Here is a 16752-nt window from a genome sequence, read left to right as displayed (position 1 = left end):
TTTTCAATCTCTGGGTATTTCTTTTTTCACCTATTTCCCTCAATTTCAACAACAAAAACAAAAGCAATATTCTTTATCTATGAATACAAGATCTCGGATTATTATCTTATACACAGACGTAAGAGGTTTTATCGTTCTAAATCGACCTCAAAAAACATTGATCCATTAGAGTGAAATTCTAAATGTATAACAAATCCTTTCCCAAAAGCCATAAATACAAAAAAAAGAAAGCTTTGCTTCTGTTGAATAAAAGGGGCAGTATGCATGCACATGTTTTCATGTGCTCCACATGCATCCTGCAACCTACTACTGTTATATTAAAAAAGAAACATGAGTCAACCTAATTTTGCTTTAGTGCTTTACATGTCCTGCTTTAGCAACCGAAAGCATATTCATAAAGACATCAAATTAATCAGCAATGTGATAAGCAAGGGGCATCTCCTCCAACTTAAACACCAAGTAACCAACTACCAAACCATAAATCAATAACTAAGTAGGTTCCAATCATTGTTGTCTTCCATTATGGATCGATTATACAAAGAAACCAACAGAAGAATCTAAACTAACAGATAATCCGAGATTAGATTCTCTCTTTAACTAATGTCACATTCAAAACCTGTTTGACTTGATGTTCAAACCTAACTTTTGCCGGCTCTAAACAAAAATTTCCTTTGCATTTCTGCTTTACAAAATAGAAATATAGAAGCCTTAGGCTACATGCAATAATTGATCAATAAAATGAGAAGGAATTAATAATTCACAGGTTTTCTTACTCTTACAAATTGGTAAGAAGAGGCAATAACAAAGTATCACTCTTAGGTTTTTCTTTTCTTCACCCTTTTTCCATCTCTTCCATCGTCAATCGACAAATCTACTTTTCTTTCCTCCAAAACTTCATTATTAGCACCCCCATGGAGAGTGTTGTTTGGAAGCAGTTGTTTTTTTCTTTTTGATTTCTTTTGTAGCATGGAACTGCAGTTATAATAACTTCAGGTTAGCTCTAAATGCAGCAAGATACTATAGTTTCAGCATAATTTTTTATGCTCTTCAATGATATTGCAATGTCGATAAATAATAGTAACTTGGACTTTATCAGAATTAGAAATTCCTCCTAACCCACCCCCAACCCAAAGCAATGTAAGATCAGAGTCAAGTCACACAGAAATAATGGCACCTTATCTTCTGATTCATAACCAGATTCCTGGAAGCAGCCTTCTCCATGATACTCTTGTAATATTGCGTAAATCGAGTATTAGCACTGGACTTTTCAAACTGCATGTCAACCATTTATGAAGTTCAGAAAATTCACTTCATTATAATTCTACAAAATGTATGTATAATTTAAACGAAGAATGCAAACCTGCAGAAATGATTCAACAGATTGATGATCTTTCGGTGAAAATGCCACCTCATCTCTCTTCCGCTGTACAAATTCAATGTTCTGCTCCACCTACAACACCAGAAAAGAAAAAACTTTTGTAATTTTTCCTCTTTTCCATTTTATTTTTCTTTTTCAAGGTTGTTTGTACAATTTTCATTTTTTCAAAAGTGCACTGCACAATGACAAATCTTACTTCCTAATTCCTATCAATCTATATTGCTAGCAGATGACTGCCAAAATCATCATAGCATGAGTTAAAAGGCAGCATTTTTTTTTTGGGGGGGGGGGTGGGGTGGAGAGGGGGAGGCTACGTTCTTGTATTCCTATCTATCCTGACACTGATAAGGCAGATCTGGTCCAGCAAAAACACAACTACAAACATTATAAAAATCTTACCTGATCAATAAAACGCTTCACCACACGCCGGAAACTTTCAATGGTTGTTGTCTCATTAAACTTCCTTAGGCGGATGAGGGGAATAGTAGCCAGCTCAGGAAAAGTTATATGATAGCTCCACTGAGCAAAGTGCATTGCGAGTAATTCAATGACAGAAGACACACACTTTTCCTGAAAGTTCCGAGATTTTAACCAATGTTTTGGCAACTGCACCATAAAAATCCACATTAGTAATAGCAGAAATACATAGATGCTGTGCCCAAAAGACATTTCAATACATAGTAATAAAATAAACAATCAATAACCTTCACACTTGAAGAGAAGTTGAAATCTTTTCCAGGTTTCCCATTGTCCTTGCCAGTTTTATATTCCAAGATATCCAGAGCAAACGATGCAACAGGGATGAAAACCCCACTTGAACTAGAAAGGTTATTCAGCCACTGAATGCATTTAAGTCTTAGAGGCAAATATCTTGGTCCAGGAAATAAGACAGCTACCCCATTTATAATCTGAATGATTGTGTATAACAATGGCTTAAGATCATAATCTTGTATGTTTGCTGATATAAATGAAACCCAGAGATCAATGCAGTTTGTATACTGCCAACTGCATATCCTTTTGACCGCTTCCTGCATGCAAGCAATGACAAACAAGCACCATTAAAAACTTGACCATGCTAATAACATCAAAGTCATAATGAACTACATACATCCATAGGCATCTAATTTAAGGAGCGATGAAGTAATGTCAATCCAGTCTGACTGAGTTAAATGAAACAGCAAAGACATGTGCATCACATACCTTCTTCTTTGCGCGTAGACCCATCTGCAGAATCTTAGCAAGTTGCTCAACGCAAACCATTGCCTTGCTAGATGAGTTTGGCACATCTTGAGAGCATAGCTCAATAAAGGAATTGCGGAGAAATTGTATATGTTTGGATGAAACTGGATCTACAAATTTGCAGTGACCAATGAAGGCCTTGTACGTTTTAATCAAGCATGAGTTGAAGCAATCTGAGCGAAACACAGAAGCCACATGTTTTATGACTAGGAAAGAATGTGAGGCAAGACACCCTTCACCTGTTACCCACAAATGAACTGCAATCTGTAATCAATTAAAAGATTTACTGCTCAGCACACACGAAAAAAAAGATTTATTTCTATGGTATGAAAGTACGAGATGAACACATAAAGAAAGAAAAAAAAGAAAAAACAGAACCATTAGTGAAAAAAGAGATGGATATAGCAAGAGTTTAAGATTTCTCATCTCATGCATTTTCTGAATTTCCAGATATATTACCAATTAAGACATTGGGTACATAACCCATGGAAATATATAACCTCATATACCAACTGAATAGTAAAAACACTAATATAAGACAATATTAACATTCCTCTATCATATCCTAAAATTCCTATCATAAAACTGACCATTAAATATATATATTTTTTCAAGTGTCATATCCCAGAGATTAAAATACCTTGATCAGTCTGTGCAGCAATGGACGAAAAGCAGCAAAAAATATTATAGACGCTCTGAGTTGAACCAAGGAGAATGCAAGTATCTCAGAGTCAGTAACTTGATTCAGGAGAAATAGTGTACTTCTCAAATAAGACTTGATCAGCGGCTTCATAGTTTTCCATTTCAAAGTATTCTTCAACTCCAAAATGGTCTCCTTTTTGCAACTAGAACATGATATTCCTAGCATTCCTCGAAAAATATTATCAGCCTCCTGAAGCATGAAGATTAAAATCTTGGAAAAAGTTTTGCTATCTTGAAGTCCACAGCATGAGTCAACATCAAGAAGACCAGATGGTTCGGTTCCACAATGGCATGCAGCTCGATACCCATTTAATAAACTAGTAAGTGCAGATATACTACGCTGCTCTCTGACTAGTTGGCACAAAGTATTAAGGGCAGAGCTAGTCAACAACTTGTCTTTACTTAAAATTGCACTGCCTTTACTGGGATTTTGTGTGCCATCATCACTAGTATTGTCCTCATCTGAAAACTGTTATAAAAAATTATATAAAAAAATCACGAAGGCATTGCCATTAAATGGACAAAAAAAGGGTTAAAAGGAGGAATAAAAAAATTCCACTGCTTATTTTTGTTTTTGTTTTTTATTTTTTGAAATACTCACGGATGATCATGAGTTTATAATTCTTTAACATAGTTTATTAGCATATAACCATAATATCTTAGCCAAAAAAAAAAAAAGAAGAAGAAAAAAGCACATAACAACAATATATTTCCTTTCTCTCATATATCTGAGTATCTGATCTTCATGGTATGATTTTTTTTTTGTTTTAATCTGCACTAAGCAAAGTTGAAATTATTATTATAAGTTGTTGGTTTCACCCCACTAGACTTACAAATTTGTAAACTTTGGATGCAGAAAAATTGATCAAAATTAAAAAACTTATATGTTCTTTCTTATGGCCTCCTTAGTGACCGTGTAGACTTATTCACACATATATAGGGCAAGCAATGGAATGCCAATCAAGAGCAGACAATAAAAGGAATTAGAGAATAAAAAAAAAACTGACGTATTTTCCTGCATAATCATTTATCCTGTCAACCAGTTAAAAGGAAAATAGACAAACTAAATAACTTACATTCTCCTCATCCCTCAATTTTTCAAGGCCATTCTCATAGCTTTCCAGAAACTTAGAAAATTCAGGGTCCTGAAATTTACAAAGCAGAAATGCTCAATTAAGTAAATATGATAGAAACTATGTGTTCACTTTAAGTAACAAGAAACTTACAGGCTACAGCTTGGTATAAAATAGGATAAATAAAATCAAATTAAAAGGGGAAAGAAAGAGAATTTCAAAGACCAATCGAATATATCATAGTCTTGATTTGAGGCCAATACCTAGAAACATGCATTAAACAAAAAGTCCAGATCCAAATTTCTTTCATTATTGAATTTTACATAGAACCCAATCAGATTGTGGTTTCAAACACATAGCACAAAATATATTGCTCAATGCCTGTCTTCACATGTTCCATGTGTAACAATAATGCACATGCACATACGGAAAACAATGGTGCCTAGAGTTCTGAGAAAAACTCAGTAGTACAATTAGTTGAATGTAAAAGGTCCAGATGAATTTGGTCATCGATTCATCGAGTTACACTAAAGAGCAACCTAGTCACAGTAAATGGAATTTGATTCCTGGAATAACACCAAATATAGTACAAACAATTGTGGCAAAATGGTACAATGGTTTTTCAAAAACAATTAAAGTATCCAGATTTCTAAAATAAGACAGATTGCCAAACTGTTGTAGTAATCTGAAACATTATAAATGGCATCAATAAATCCCCAAATTGATATAAAATGCAAGCCAACAAATTTTCTGATTAATCAAACAAAATAAGAGAAAAGAGGTGACCTGTGCACCAAATTCACAATTAAAGAGATCAGACACATCAATCTATAGTTACTGAACTTACAAAGCTCTCCTCCAGTAAGTATACTTTTGAAGCACAGCAACTTATAAATGTACCATAAGAATGAGTGACTTTACACAGATATTGGATGTTAAGCCTATCTTATATGTATTCAAACTGCTTACATAATAAGGTGAGAACGTGAATGAATAGAAGTACTACAAGAGGACATGTAGCCCCAACAGTTATTTCATTTTTTAGTATGCCAGCGTGAAATTTGTGTGGAACTCCTAGCTGGTTGAGAAGGAATCAATTATTGACTCTCAAAACATTAGGTAAACCCCAAAAATCAGCAGTTTGACAGCCCTAATACATAACTACCTTTTTCTCCAGCCTCTTCAATTTTTTCCTTTTCCCTGCAAGTTCTAAAAGAATTTCCCTGTTCTGTACCGATAACTCACTGGCACCAATGTTGTCTACATTCATATCTACAAAAGCATATGTAAATCTATCAGAAATATTAGCAAAAGGAAGGAATTGCATATAAAAACAACTCTTTATAATGTACTCACCATCTTGATTGCTCTCACTTCCATTTCCATCCAAATATGCACAGCCCGAGTCCTGATCATTGAATTCAAATACCAATATCAGAAACTTTATCAACCCTGAAAGCCAACAAAAGGTTTTTCAGGAATTTTCTATTTCAAAACCTCAGATAAATATCCATCACTCTCTGAATCATCTTCAACCACATCGCTCTCATCACTAAACACCGCATCAAGCGCAGCATCCTCTATATTTTCACTTTCCAAGTCTCTGGAAACATATTTTAAATGTTCAGTAAAGGAACAACATTGCATATTGACACTGAAACACTATTCGAAACAAAAACTAAAAAACAAAAGGAGAGAAAACAAATGAAATTGAGGATTATAACCAATAAAATTCTTTTTAAACTACGTTGATTGATACCTTTGCTACTTTCTTTCAATTTCCTCCAAAAGCTGCTAAAATGCAATTATATTTAACGAAAAATGAAGAAAGAAACAAAATTATAACATATATGGAAACATAATGGTTCTATATAAAAATTAAAAATTAAAAATTAAATAATTATTCTGTTGTTCACAAAAGTTAAAATTTCAATTATTCAGAAATATTTTGTTTGCTTTCATATCCAAAAGTACTTTCAGAAGCAAAAAGAATAGCCATGTAGCAATAGTGAAAACCAAACAAGGCCTTATTTTTAAATACGTAATGCAATATCATTACATTGTTTTCAAAAATCTTCTTACCTTCCATTAGACTTGCTTATTTGCTCTTCTTGGAGGTTTTCAGCTTCATCCTGCTCATCTCCTAGAAAAATTTTCAACACAGTGAGTTGCCAATAGCAAAATTTAATTACATTTACACTTTCAAGAACAAGTGAACAACCACAAATTAAACTAAAAAAAATCCCTCAAAAATCCTTACTTTTAGAACCTTTCTTTTTGAACATAGATTTCAACTTCCGCTTTCTTTTCAACACAGATTGAAGATTCTTCTTCGCAAATTTCCTCGCCTTTTTTCCTAATTTCCCCATTTCTCTAACTACTGCGCAAAAATCCTAAGAAAAAAACCAAGACAATCATGCAAATTAGTAATTATTTACAATATTATCGATTTAACTCAGTATAATAATGAAAGAGAGAGGTTTTTGAACCTGCAACAATGGCGGCTTCTTTGTTTTTTTTTTGGAGGTTTTTTTTTTCTATTTGTTTCGTTGTTTTGGGGATTTTGAGTAAAACGGAAAGATAATAGGGGGGCGATTTTTAAATTTAAAACATTTAGGGGAGGTTTTTGTAATTTTGAGAAATAAGTGGGCTTTTATAGTCACTAGCAAGCCGCCAGGCGCCCACATCTATAAGCCAGAGAGTCAACGGACTTCTCTTCTTCACAACCGTTGGATGAAAATCCGACGGTCCAACATCACTAGGGTTTTGCGAAGTGAACGGTAGAGTTTGAAGACAGTCTGGCAAACGTAATGGGTAGCATGGTAATTTTGCACTCAGGTCATGTTGGACTCCACGTGGCGGAATTTTAACCGTAGATTGAAATTTGGAAGAATCTAATCTAACGGCAGAACGAGAAACCCTAATCTCCACTAGGGTTTTATATATAATACACTTCCTCAGTGCTTTCTCTCATTACTCAACTCTTTCTCTCGCCTGCCGATTGATAAAGCTTGGGAAATTCAAGGTTCGAATTTTTTTTGAACTCTTGATCATGTTAGTATCTTGTTAATTTCTTCTAAATCGATGCTTAGATCTCTGTTTAATGTGGTTATTATTATGACTATTATGATATGATATTTTCTTGTTCAGATCTACTGTTACTTAAATTTGCCTTTCATGTATTTTCAGTATGTAATTCTTTATTTTGTTGTTGTTTTATTTTTAAGTAGTTGTTTAATCAATTACATATGATTATGTTTTTCAGGTTTTTTTTTTGAAATTTCTTGAGTTTAGATCTGTTCATATATAGTTGATAAAAAATGGTCTATAATGTGAATTTAGTTGAAACGAAGGTTAATGTTGTTGTGTTGATAGATTGCAGTATATGAAAAAAAAATTGTTCACGGTTCTTCTAAAATAGATGTTGAAAATATGGATCGATGAAACCCATCTTGAATTGTAGTTTGGTGATTTAGTTTTAACGATTTTTGTTAAGTGGGAGATTTGATTTATTGAACTCGATAAGCAGGCCATCATTTGTTGGATATTTGAATATGCTTGTTAGATCTGTTTTATGCTTGTTGTATGTATAGATTTCACTTGCTGATCATCATATATTTTATATTTTACTTTGCAGTTTTATCTGCTAAAAAGTCGCTATGGGTAAGGAAAAGGTTCACATTAACATTGTGGTCATTGGCCATGTCGACTCTGGAAAGTCAACCACCACCGGTCACCTGATCTACAAGCTTGGAGGTATTGACAAGCGTGTGATTGAAAGGTTCGAGAAGGAGGCTGCTGAGATGAACAAGAGGTCATTCAAGTATGCCTGGGTGCTTGACAAGTTGAAGGCTGAGCGTGAGCGTGGTATTACCATTGATATTGCCTTGTGGAAATTTGAGACCACCAAGTACTACTGCACTGTTATTGATGCCCCTGGACATCGTGACTTTATCAAGAACATGATTACTGGTACCTCTCAGGCTGACTGTGCTGTCCTTATCATTGACTCCACCACTGGAGGTTTCGAAGCTGGTATTTCCAAGGATGGACAGACCCGTGAGCATGCTCTTCTTGCCTTCACTCTTGGTGTGAAGCAAATGATTTGCTGCTGCAACAAGGTAAGTTGTTGCATTCATATTTTAAGTTAAGTAGTTTCTAATTGGTTTGCCTAGTAATAATGTAATGGTTTTGTAGCTAATACATGTCTATTTATTTCCTTGACAGATGGATGCCACAACCCCCAAATACTCAAAGGCAAGGTATGATGAAATCGTGAAGGAAGTGTCTTCATACTTGAAGAAGGTTGGATACAACCCTGACAAGATTCCCTTCGTCCCCATTTCTGGTTTTGAGGGTGACAACATGATTGAGAGGTCCACCAACCTTGACTGGTACAAGGGTCCAACACTTCTTGAGGCTCTTGACCAGATTAACGAGCCCAAGAGACCCTCTGACAAGCCCCTCCGTCTCCCACTTCAGGATGTGTACAAGATTGGAGGTATTGGAACTGTTCCAGTGGGTCGTGTTGAAACCGGTGTCCTCAAGCCTGGTATGGTTGTTACATTCGGGCCCTCCGGATTGACCACTGAAGTTAAGTCTGTTGAAATGCACCATGAGGCTCTTCAGGAGGCTCTTCCTGGTGACAATGTTGGGTTCAATGTGAAGAATGTTGCTGTCAAGGATCTCAAGCGTGGTTTTGTTGCCTCAAACTCAAAGGATGATCCTGCCAAGGAGGCAGCCAACTTCACCTCCCAAGTCATCATCATGAACCACCCTGGGCAGATTGGAAACGGTTATGCCCCAGTTCTTGATTGCCACACCTGCCACATTGCTGTCAAGTTTGCGGAGCTCTTGACCAAGATTGACAGGCGTTCCGGTAAGGAGCTTGAGAAGGAGCCCAAGTTCTTGAAGAATGGTGATGCTGGTATGGTTAAGATGGTTCCCACCAAGCCAATGGTTGTGGAAACCTTCTCCGCGTACCCCCCACTTGGGCGTTTTGCTGTGAGGGACATGAGACAGACTGTTGCTGTTGGTGTCATCAAGAATGTGGAGAAGAAGGACCCAAGTGGAGCCAAGGTGACCAAGTCTGCTGCCAAGAAGGGTGGCAAGTGAAACTTGCTTCTGTCTGTTTTTGCTTGTGGATTGTGCGATTTTATTCTCATAGTTGCGAGGTTGGTTATGTTGAGCATCCAGATGCAAACCTGGGTGCTTGACAGACGGTGGCGAGATCTTTTATTATTTTTATATGTTTTTCTTAAGGTTTTGTAACTTCATCCCGGACTTGATAATTTTGTGTTTTTAATTTTATTTGAGTTGAGACTTAAGACTAATTTATTATTTCATAGTTTTTATCTTGTTTGCCTCTTTAAGTTTATTTGCAACTGTTATGTTGATCTCTTCTGGGCAGGTTGCAAATCATTCTGGGGGAATTTCCAAGTCTCCAAAATTAGATTGCAAAAGTTGATGTTCTGAATTAACGCAGTATATACTAATTGTTGTTAGGTTTTAATGCATTTTTTTACCTCTCTTGTGCTTAAAAAGTGGGATTTCCTTTTCTGGGTTTGTGTAGGCTTTGCATTCTGGTTATGATTTATTGCCGATCACAGTGAAATCAGAAGGTAGAGTCTATAAGAACGAATCAAAATTAATTATCCTTAGGGGTAATTGTATTTTGTGCATTAATTATGTTGCTTAACTTGTTAAGACAAAATTAATGAATAATATTATTGGCCATATAAATAATAATTTATTTTATAATGATTATAATTAATTTTTATTTTATTGGGTAAAATACTTTCACAATTTTATGTGGATTTATTAATTTTCAAAATGAATAGTTTGTCTTAAAAATTGCTGCATATATAAATACAATGATTAGTCCATTGTTAATATATTTGTTAATTTAATGACATGATAATATTAAAAATATAATTTTATATTTTATTAAATTTTAGAATTATTATATTTTTTATTTTTTTAAATAAAACTATATCGCTAGATTCGACCGAAGCCGGATCTCCCTCATATTCTCTCTGAGAGCATTGTTTTACGTGTACCCCAAGGAGCACAATCATATGGGTACTCCACATGGAGTACAAATCTAATGCTCTTTGAAAAATTTGATTGGATCTGGTTTAAGTCGACACTTAACAAAAATGAAAAAATATTTTAAATATTTTTATTTAAATATTAATACTGTTTAACTATTTAAGATAGAGTGTTCAATTTATAAATTAGTGGACCGTTCGTAATTATGATTAAAAGTAAAAATCTATTTAATTTTATTATATTTAATCAATATTATAATATTTATAATTTCTTATTATTAAATTTTAATAATAAATTAATATATTAATTTAATCATATTAATTATATAAATAAATAATAAATCATATAAATGTTAATTGTGTTGTATAAAATTTAACTCAAATGTGTTAACATGCAAAATATTGACATCTTTTTATTTTTGTTTCCAAAGAACAATCACAGAAATTAACTTGAAAATCTTATAATTTTTTTAGACTATTATTAGTGACTTGGAATGTAGCTTAAAATTAAAAACTTTGTCCTGCTATTTTCATTGCGAACCAAGTTCTTTCTAATTTTTCAATACTATTACCGGGCCTTTCTATTTGGGCCTACCTTCGGACCCTCCAAAACCGTACAGCCCTATATAGGAACTTGATCTGCAATTTAAAATTGTAATATAAAAAATCAATTTCTTTTTTCTCTTGGTTTTCTTCCTTTGACTCCTTCGGTGAATACGACGTCGTCTATTTCTCCTCCCTTTCCTTGCTGCAGTTTTTAAAACTTTTCTTCAGATGTTCAGCTCCTCCCTCTCTTTTCTTCTCCATTTCCCGATACCTCAGCGCCGCCGTTGGCCCCCCGAGTTTCACTGTAAAATTGGTGAGTTCTGGTTCCCGACCTGTTTTTTCCGGTTTCAATTTCTTTTATTTGCCGTTTTTGTGGTAAAATTTAGGGTAAAGCATTTGTTCCATGCTGTAGGATGACAATTTAGGGGTTAGGCTAATTGTTTTCTTTCATATCTGTAATTAATTAAAATTCGTGTTTAGGTTAGTTTGAATTTTTCTCTTTTTTTTTTTTGCTTTATTAGTTTTAAATTGTAGGTAGATTGAAATCTCTTCATTGTTTAGTTAATTAGTTTTGTGTTAAAGCTACTTTGGAAATTTGTTCCTTTTTTATTAATTAACTCAATATTAATACTGTCTGCTAAATTAGTGCTGGGTTAAATCTTGTAGGGAAGTTTCATTTTTCTGCTAAAATAGTTTCTGGTTTAAGTTGATTAACAATTTCTTAATTTTTTTTAACTTAATCAGTTTCATGTTTCAGTTAATTTCTTTGACTATTTTTGGCTTAAATAAGCTCACTTTGTTGAATTTGATGCGTTTAATTGCATGGGGGTAAGTATATCTGATCATATTAATTTGCCACCAAATGGCTCCTTAGGGTCTCAAATTCCATCATTTCCTAAGATTTCTCAGCATCAAACAGGTTCTTAGGGTGCTCTAACCGAAGTTATGATTGATTAGTTTCTAAGCCTCAGTTTTCATTTCTCTGTAATATGTTAACATGTTGATAATGGAATGCGGAAGTTTGATTTATTTTTTGTTCACTTTGTGACAGTTAATAGAAGGTAGTTAAGGAAACAATGATCTATACGGCAATCGACAACTTCTACTTAACAGATGAGCAGCTAAAGAACTCACCTTCAAGGAAAGATGGCATAGATGAAGCAACTGAAACTACTCTAAGAATCTATGGCTGTGATCTCATCCAAGAAAGCGGAATTTTACTTAAACTGTATTGTATTTCTTATTTAAGTTTTTGTATAATTGTAGTTATATATATCACATATTTTTATAATTATTTTCTGGTTGATTTATGTTTCCTTAATTTTACACTTACAGACCTCAAGCTGTCATGGCCACTGGCCAGGTTCTATTCCATCGTTTTTATTGCAAGAAGTCATTTGCCCGCTTTGATGTCAAGGTTAATCTCTTTTATTCTTTTCTTTGGCTGTTGATAAATTGTCAAATGGGAGGAAGAGAAGGTTTAGTGCTATTTATCTATGCTGTTTGTTTTTTTGAAGGATTATTTGTGTTGCATTTGGTTGTAGTCGGTGGGTGGGTCTGCCTGGTATTGCTGCCTAATTTCTTTAAGATTTTAGGAATTATGGTTTTTTTTTATCCTTCTGATTGAAGTGGAAGCAGGTGGAAAATATATCCTCTTTTGACATTTTTAATTTCATTGCAGATAGTTGCGGCTAGCGCTTTGTGGCTTGCAACAAAACTAGAGGAAAGCCCTAGGAGGGCAAGGCAAGTAATCATAGTTTTCCACAGAATGGAATGTAGGAGAGAGAACTTACCCCTAGAGCATTTGGACCTATATTCGAAGGTGAGATTTGATAAGTTCTAAATTACTGAAATCATGCCATTTATTATTCATGGATTTTGTTTTTGTACTTGTTTCTTACAACAATGATTTACTTGTCTCTTTTTTATTAGTTGGCATCGGGGGCTAGGCTTAATCTTAAGTGCCATTGCAATTAACAAATTTTGGATCCTCCTTTGTAAAGCAGATTGTCCAGGCCTTATTGCTAGTCGTTCTTTCTTACTTTCTGTTTGTTATTTGCAGAAATTTTCCGACTTGAAAGCAGAATTGAGCAGAACAGAAAGACACATATTGAAAGAGATGGGTTTTGTTTGTCATGTTGAGCATCCTCATAAGTTCATATCAAACTACCTTGCTACCCTTGAAACCCCTACTGAGTTGAGGCAGGAAGCATGGAATCTAGCTAATGATAGGTATTTATTGCAACATAAACATAATTTTTTGACAATGTTTCTCTTGTTAGTGCTTTTTTTGTTCATGTTCATGTAGTTATTTTACCATTAACTACAGTTGTTGGTATTCAGATAGCAGATTCTATATGCTACGTGTTCAAAATGTCAACCACAATGTCTCTGCTATAATGACTAGTTTATAATTAAGATTAGATGGCAAGTTCAATTCCCAATTAGTAACCCAGGGGAGGTAGATTCTGTAATTTGTTCTTAGAATTATGTTCTTATGTTGTCTTATGGTGGATAACAATCCTTCCAACGAATCTAACAATTTTATGCAACAACAAATTAAGCCTTGATAACTAATTTAACAGTTAGCTGTTTCTAAGTCTTGATATGTAATTAGAACTAAGACAAATCACATTACCAGACGGGAATTCAAATATCTACTGGATTGTGCATCAACTGTATAGAAGAGGTTCAGCATTTTGGAAACATAAAACAAATGAAGGTTTGATGACAAATCTAACATAGGATATAAGGTTTTCATTTAGTTAATTTTGAAATCTGAAGTGGTCTGATACTGACAGAGATAATTGTTTTCTAGTTTTATTTATTATTTTGGCTGCAAAAACATTCTTTGGCATAGGCCATCACTGGAAGTTTAGTACTTTTGACATTAAGAGCTCTATTTTGGTTTTCCTTCTTAGGAAGAAACTGTGAGGGTCTTTAGCCATGCTTGTACCCTTAACACATACATGGAGTTATATGGGTGAGAGGGTGAGTGGAAGGAAGATAGCATGAATAACAATGGTGGAAATGCGAATATTTAAATGAAAGAGTAGTGCAGCACAAGAACATATATTACACAAGAGTGTGATTTGATTTCTAACTTGTCAGTAGAAATTAACATGGCTATGTCTATATGTCTTAAAGCATCTGTTCAGGCTTGTGGTGGTTTATGCCAGAATGACAATGATTTACAAAGAAATGGATATAGATAGTGTAGCTAAAACTATAATTGCTTTAAAGTTTTGGTTGCAGATAATCTTTCCGATGCTTTTTTTTTTCTCGAGCTCTAATGCTTATAATTGTCTGCATATTTTGCCATAAATGTTTTTTGTGTGCATGGATGGTACTAGTTTCATAATTGGATGACATTAGTTATGAACTTCCTTAGAAAATCCATTGCTAACGTGCTTATAGGATGACTTTCATTTAGATGGAAGTTCGAATGCTTTTCTTTTTTTAGTTTGTGCTGTTACAATTCCCTATTCATTTGGCCACTAGCATATCATTTTTCTATCTTTTGGTGGAACTTACAACCTTTTCTGTGTTTAATGTCCATCAACTCTCTTTGGATTAGCTTACGTACAACATTGTGTGTTCGATTCAAGAGTGAGGTTGTGGCTTGTGGCGTTGTATATGCTGCGGCTCGTAGGTTCCAAGTACCCCTTCCTGAGAACCCGCCTTGGTGGAAGGCATTTGATGCTGAGAAATCTGGGATTGATGAGGTTTGTAGGGTTCTGGCTCATTTGTACAGCCTTCCCAAGGCACAATACAGCCCTGTCTGTAAGGATCGAAAACCATTTACATTTTCCACCAAGTCTGCAGATTCACAATCTCAGCTAATTTCTAAGGTGAATCTGACTTTCATTCTCCCACTTTTTTCAACTTTCACAGATAAGTTGTGGTTGCTAACATATTCTTTATGTAGTGTTTTTAATTGTTATCCTATTTCCAATTGCGGTATGTTGCATAATTATACACACAGCAAGTGCTGCTAATGTCTTCTTTAGTGATTTGTTTGAACACTAGTTTTATGGTTGTGTAATACTGCACCTCTAAGAGAAAGGATAGCAGTAAGGAATTCCAGGAATTTGTTTAGTATATGTCATAGCTAATGTTGAGATAAATGAGCTCTTTAGGGTAGTGGAATTGAGGTGGAAGTAAAATTTTCTCGCTGTTTTGCAGGAAGTTCCACTGAGCCCACCAGCTAATAATAATGCCAATGTTTCCAACACCACTGTAGCAGCAGCTGATCTGGAAACTGGTGGATCCAAAGAAGCTAAGGTTAAGATGGCTCTTGACAAGCTGAAAGAATCTAAGCAGAGTGATGATGAATCCAAGAGCATGCCTGCTGAGGGTGATGTAAGAGAAGAGCCTAGGCATAAATCCAAGTCTGAGCAGAGGACACAATCGGGTGGGGAAAAGAGCAAGGAGAGGGACAGGGAAAGGGAAAGGGAAAGGGAGAGGGACAGAGAAAGGGATAGGGAGAGGGCAAAGGCCAGGGATCGTGACAGGGGCAGAGATTCTGATAGGGAACGAGAGCGAGATGAGACTGAAAGGGACAGAGATAAAGTCAAGGATCGAGGTCATCGCTCAAAGGATAGAACAAAGGATTCAGGTTATGTCATATATTCTCTTAGGGTTGGATTATATATCTGGTTTTGATTAGTGTCTCTTATATGATTTGTCTAACTACTATGATTTTATATCTTGAATGCAGGGGGACATTCAGAAAAATCAAGGCACCACTCATCACGTGGTATGTATTTAGCTTTCCTCAAAGTTTCAATCAATGTAATACGTTCACTAAGGTATTGTGGTTTTCATCATCTTAAGCCTCTTCTCGTTTCAGATCGTGATTATCGTGGCTCATCTTATTCTTCAAGGGAGAAGGATCGTCATAGACATCACTCATATGCTTAAAAAAATCTTCAAGGTGTGGCACCTTTGTTACCAGAATCACATACTGGGTTCGTTCAATATCTGTAATCTGCAGAAATGAAAGTTGACACAAATTACTGTAATAGATTTGGAGTCAAATCTCTGCACTCGTCAATCCTAATTCATTATGGAAACAGTGGCGTTCACATTCCTTTTACACAACATCTTCTTGGTTCCCTTGCAACTAATAATAGTTTTTGCCAGACCTTGAAAGTGGAAAGTTTCCAACATATATTGTTATTTTAAGTCGATCACACTCTTGTGTACCTCAAGCTAAGAATTGCCAGGTTGTGGAGGTGCACTCACTGCAAGCATCAAATTTTGCATGACATGAGTGATTCAGCACATCCAACAGGGTGGGGGACCTTGATATCCTGCTAGGTCGGGCCAGCTTGGCTACTCGTGAAGGTCAAATCTTCTCCTTGACCGTATTCTAATTTTGTGCATCGTCATCAATGGGTGGCAATGGGGCACTGACACCCCTTTTTGAACGGAAAAAATCTGGTGTTTCTTGAGTTATGATTGAAGGGTTTTTCTTCTTTTCCTGCATGTGAGGGTAATCCTTTTGACTTACAGACAGATAGGTGACTTCTCATAATACCAAAGTAGAATGTCTTTGTTTATAAAGAGGATCATGATTTTATTTTATTTTTTGATTACCTCTTTGTGTTTTTATAAAGCCAAGAGTATTGTACCTTATTATTTTTAATTTTTTTGGGAAAATACTGAATTTCTTCAAAAAATTAAAAATTTGAAAATGCAGAAATAAAAAATATTATAATGAAAAATAAAAACAGTTGAAAATATTCCAACACGTGATGTT

At 34.9% G+C, this 16752-nt stretch overlaps 3 protein-coding genes across 5 annotated transcripts; 2 read left to right on the top strand and 1 right to left on the bottom strand.

The window, feature by feature from the left end:
• Positions 1-448: 448 nt before the first annotated feature.
• On the bottom strand, positions 449-7007 carry LOC18586352 (Noc2p family). Of its 3 annotated transcripts, none has more exons than XM_088802596.1 (15): positions 6882-7007; positions 6653-6785; positions 6475-6535; positions 5890-5995; positions 5749-5800; positions 5558-5664; positions 4396-4464; positions 3258-3788; positions 2579-2881; positions 2083-2406; positions 1778-1984; positions 1361-1450; positions 1175-1272; positions 774-972; positions 449-679 (listed from the first exon to the last, which is right to left on the bottom strand). In XM_088802596.1, the coding sequence occupies exons 2-14, from the start codon at positions 6759-6761 to the stop codon at positions 816-818; spliced, it is 2214 nt and encodes a 737-aa protein (XP_088658722.1). In that variant the 5' UTR covers positions 6762-6785; positions 6882-7007; the 3' UTR covers positions 449-679; positions 774-815. The 3 variants fall into 3 exon arrangements, with proteins under 3 accessions (XP_088658722.1, XP_088658723.1, XP_007009753.3); XM_088802597.1 differs by having other exon boundaries at positions 780-972; XM_007009691.3 differs by having other exon boundaries at positions 449-972.
• Positions 7008-7298: 291 nt separating this feature from the next.
• Positions 7299-9746, top strand: LOC18586351 (elongation factor 1-alpha). Its single transcript, XM_007009689.3, has 3 exons — positions 7299-7417; positions 8030-8513; positions 8620-9746. The coding sequence occupies exons 2-3, from the start codon at positions 8052-8054 to the stop codon at positions 9505-9507; spliced, it is 1350 nt and encodes a 449-aa protein (XP_007009751.1). The 5' UTR covers positions 7299-7417; positions 8030-8051; the 3' UTR covers positions 9508-9746.
• Positions 9747-11137: 1391 nt separating this feature from the next.
• Positions 11138-16577, top strand: RCY1 (arginine-rich cyclin 1). Its single transcript, XM_018129613.2, has 9 exons — positions 11138-11301; positions 12040-12216; positions 12324-12405; positions 12670-12810; positions 13051-13220; positions 14566-14839; positions 15174-15606; positions 15709-15747; positions 15841-16577. Exons 2-9 carry the CDS (start codon positions 12065-12067, stop codon positions 15909-15911), a joined length of 1362 nt encoding a protein of 453 aa, XP_017985102.2. The 5' UTR covers positions 11138-11301; positions 12040-12064; the 3' UTR covers positions 15912-16577.
• Positions 16578-16752: the final 175 nt, after the last annotated feature.

Source organism: Theobroma cacao, chromosome 10 (assembly GCF_053813885.1).
Source record: "Theobroma cacao isolate CCN51 chromosome 10, ASM5381388v1, whole genome shotgun sequence".
NCBI lineage: Eukaryota > Viridiplantae > Streptophyta > Magnoliopsida > Malvales > Malvaceae > Theobroma > Theobroma cacao.
The sequence above is the reverse complement of the archived record's forward strand: the minus strand, read 5'-3'. Positions and strand labels throughout refer to the sequence as shown.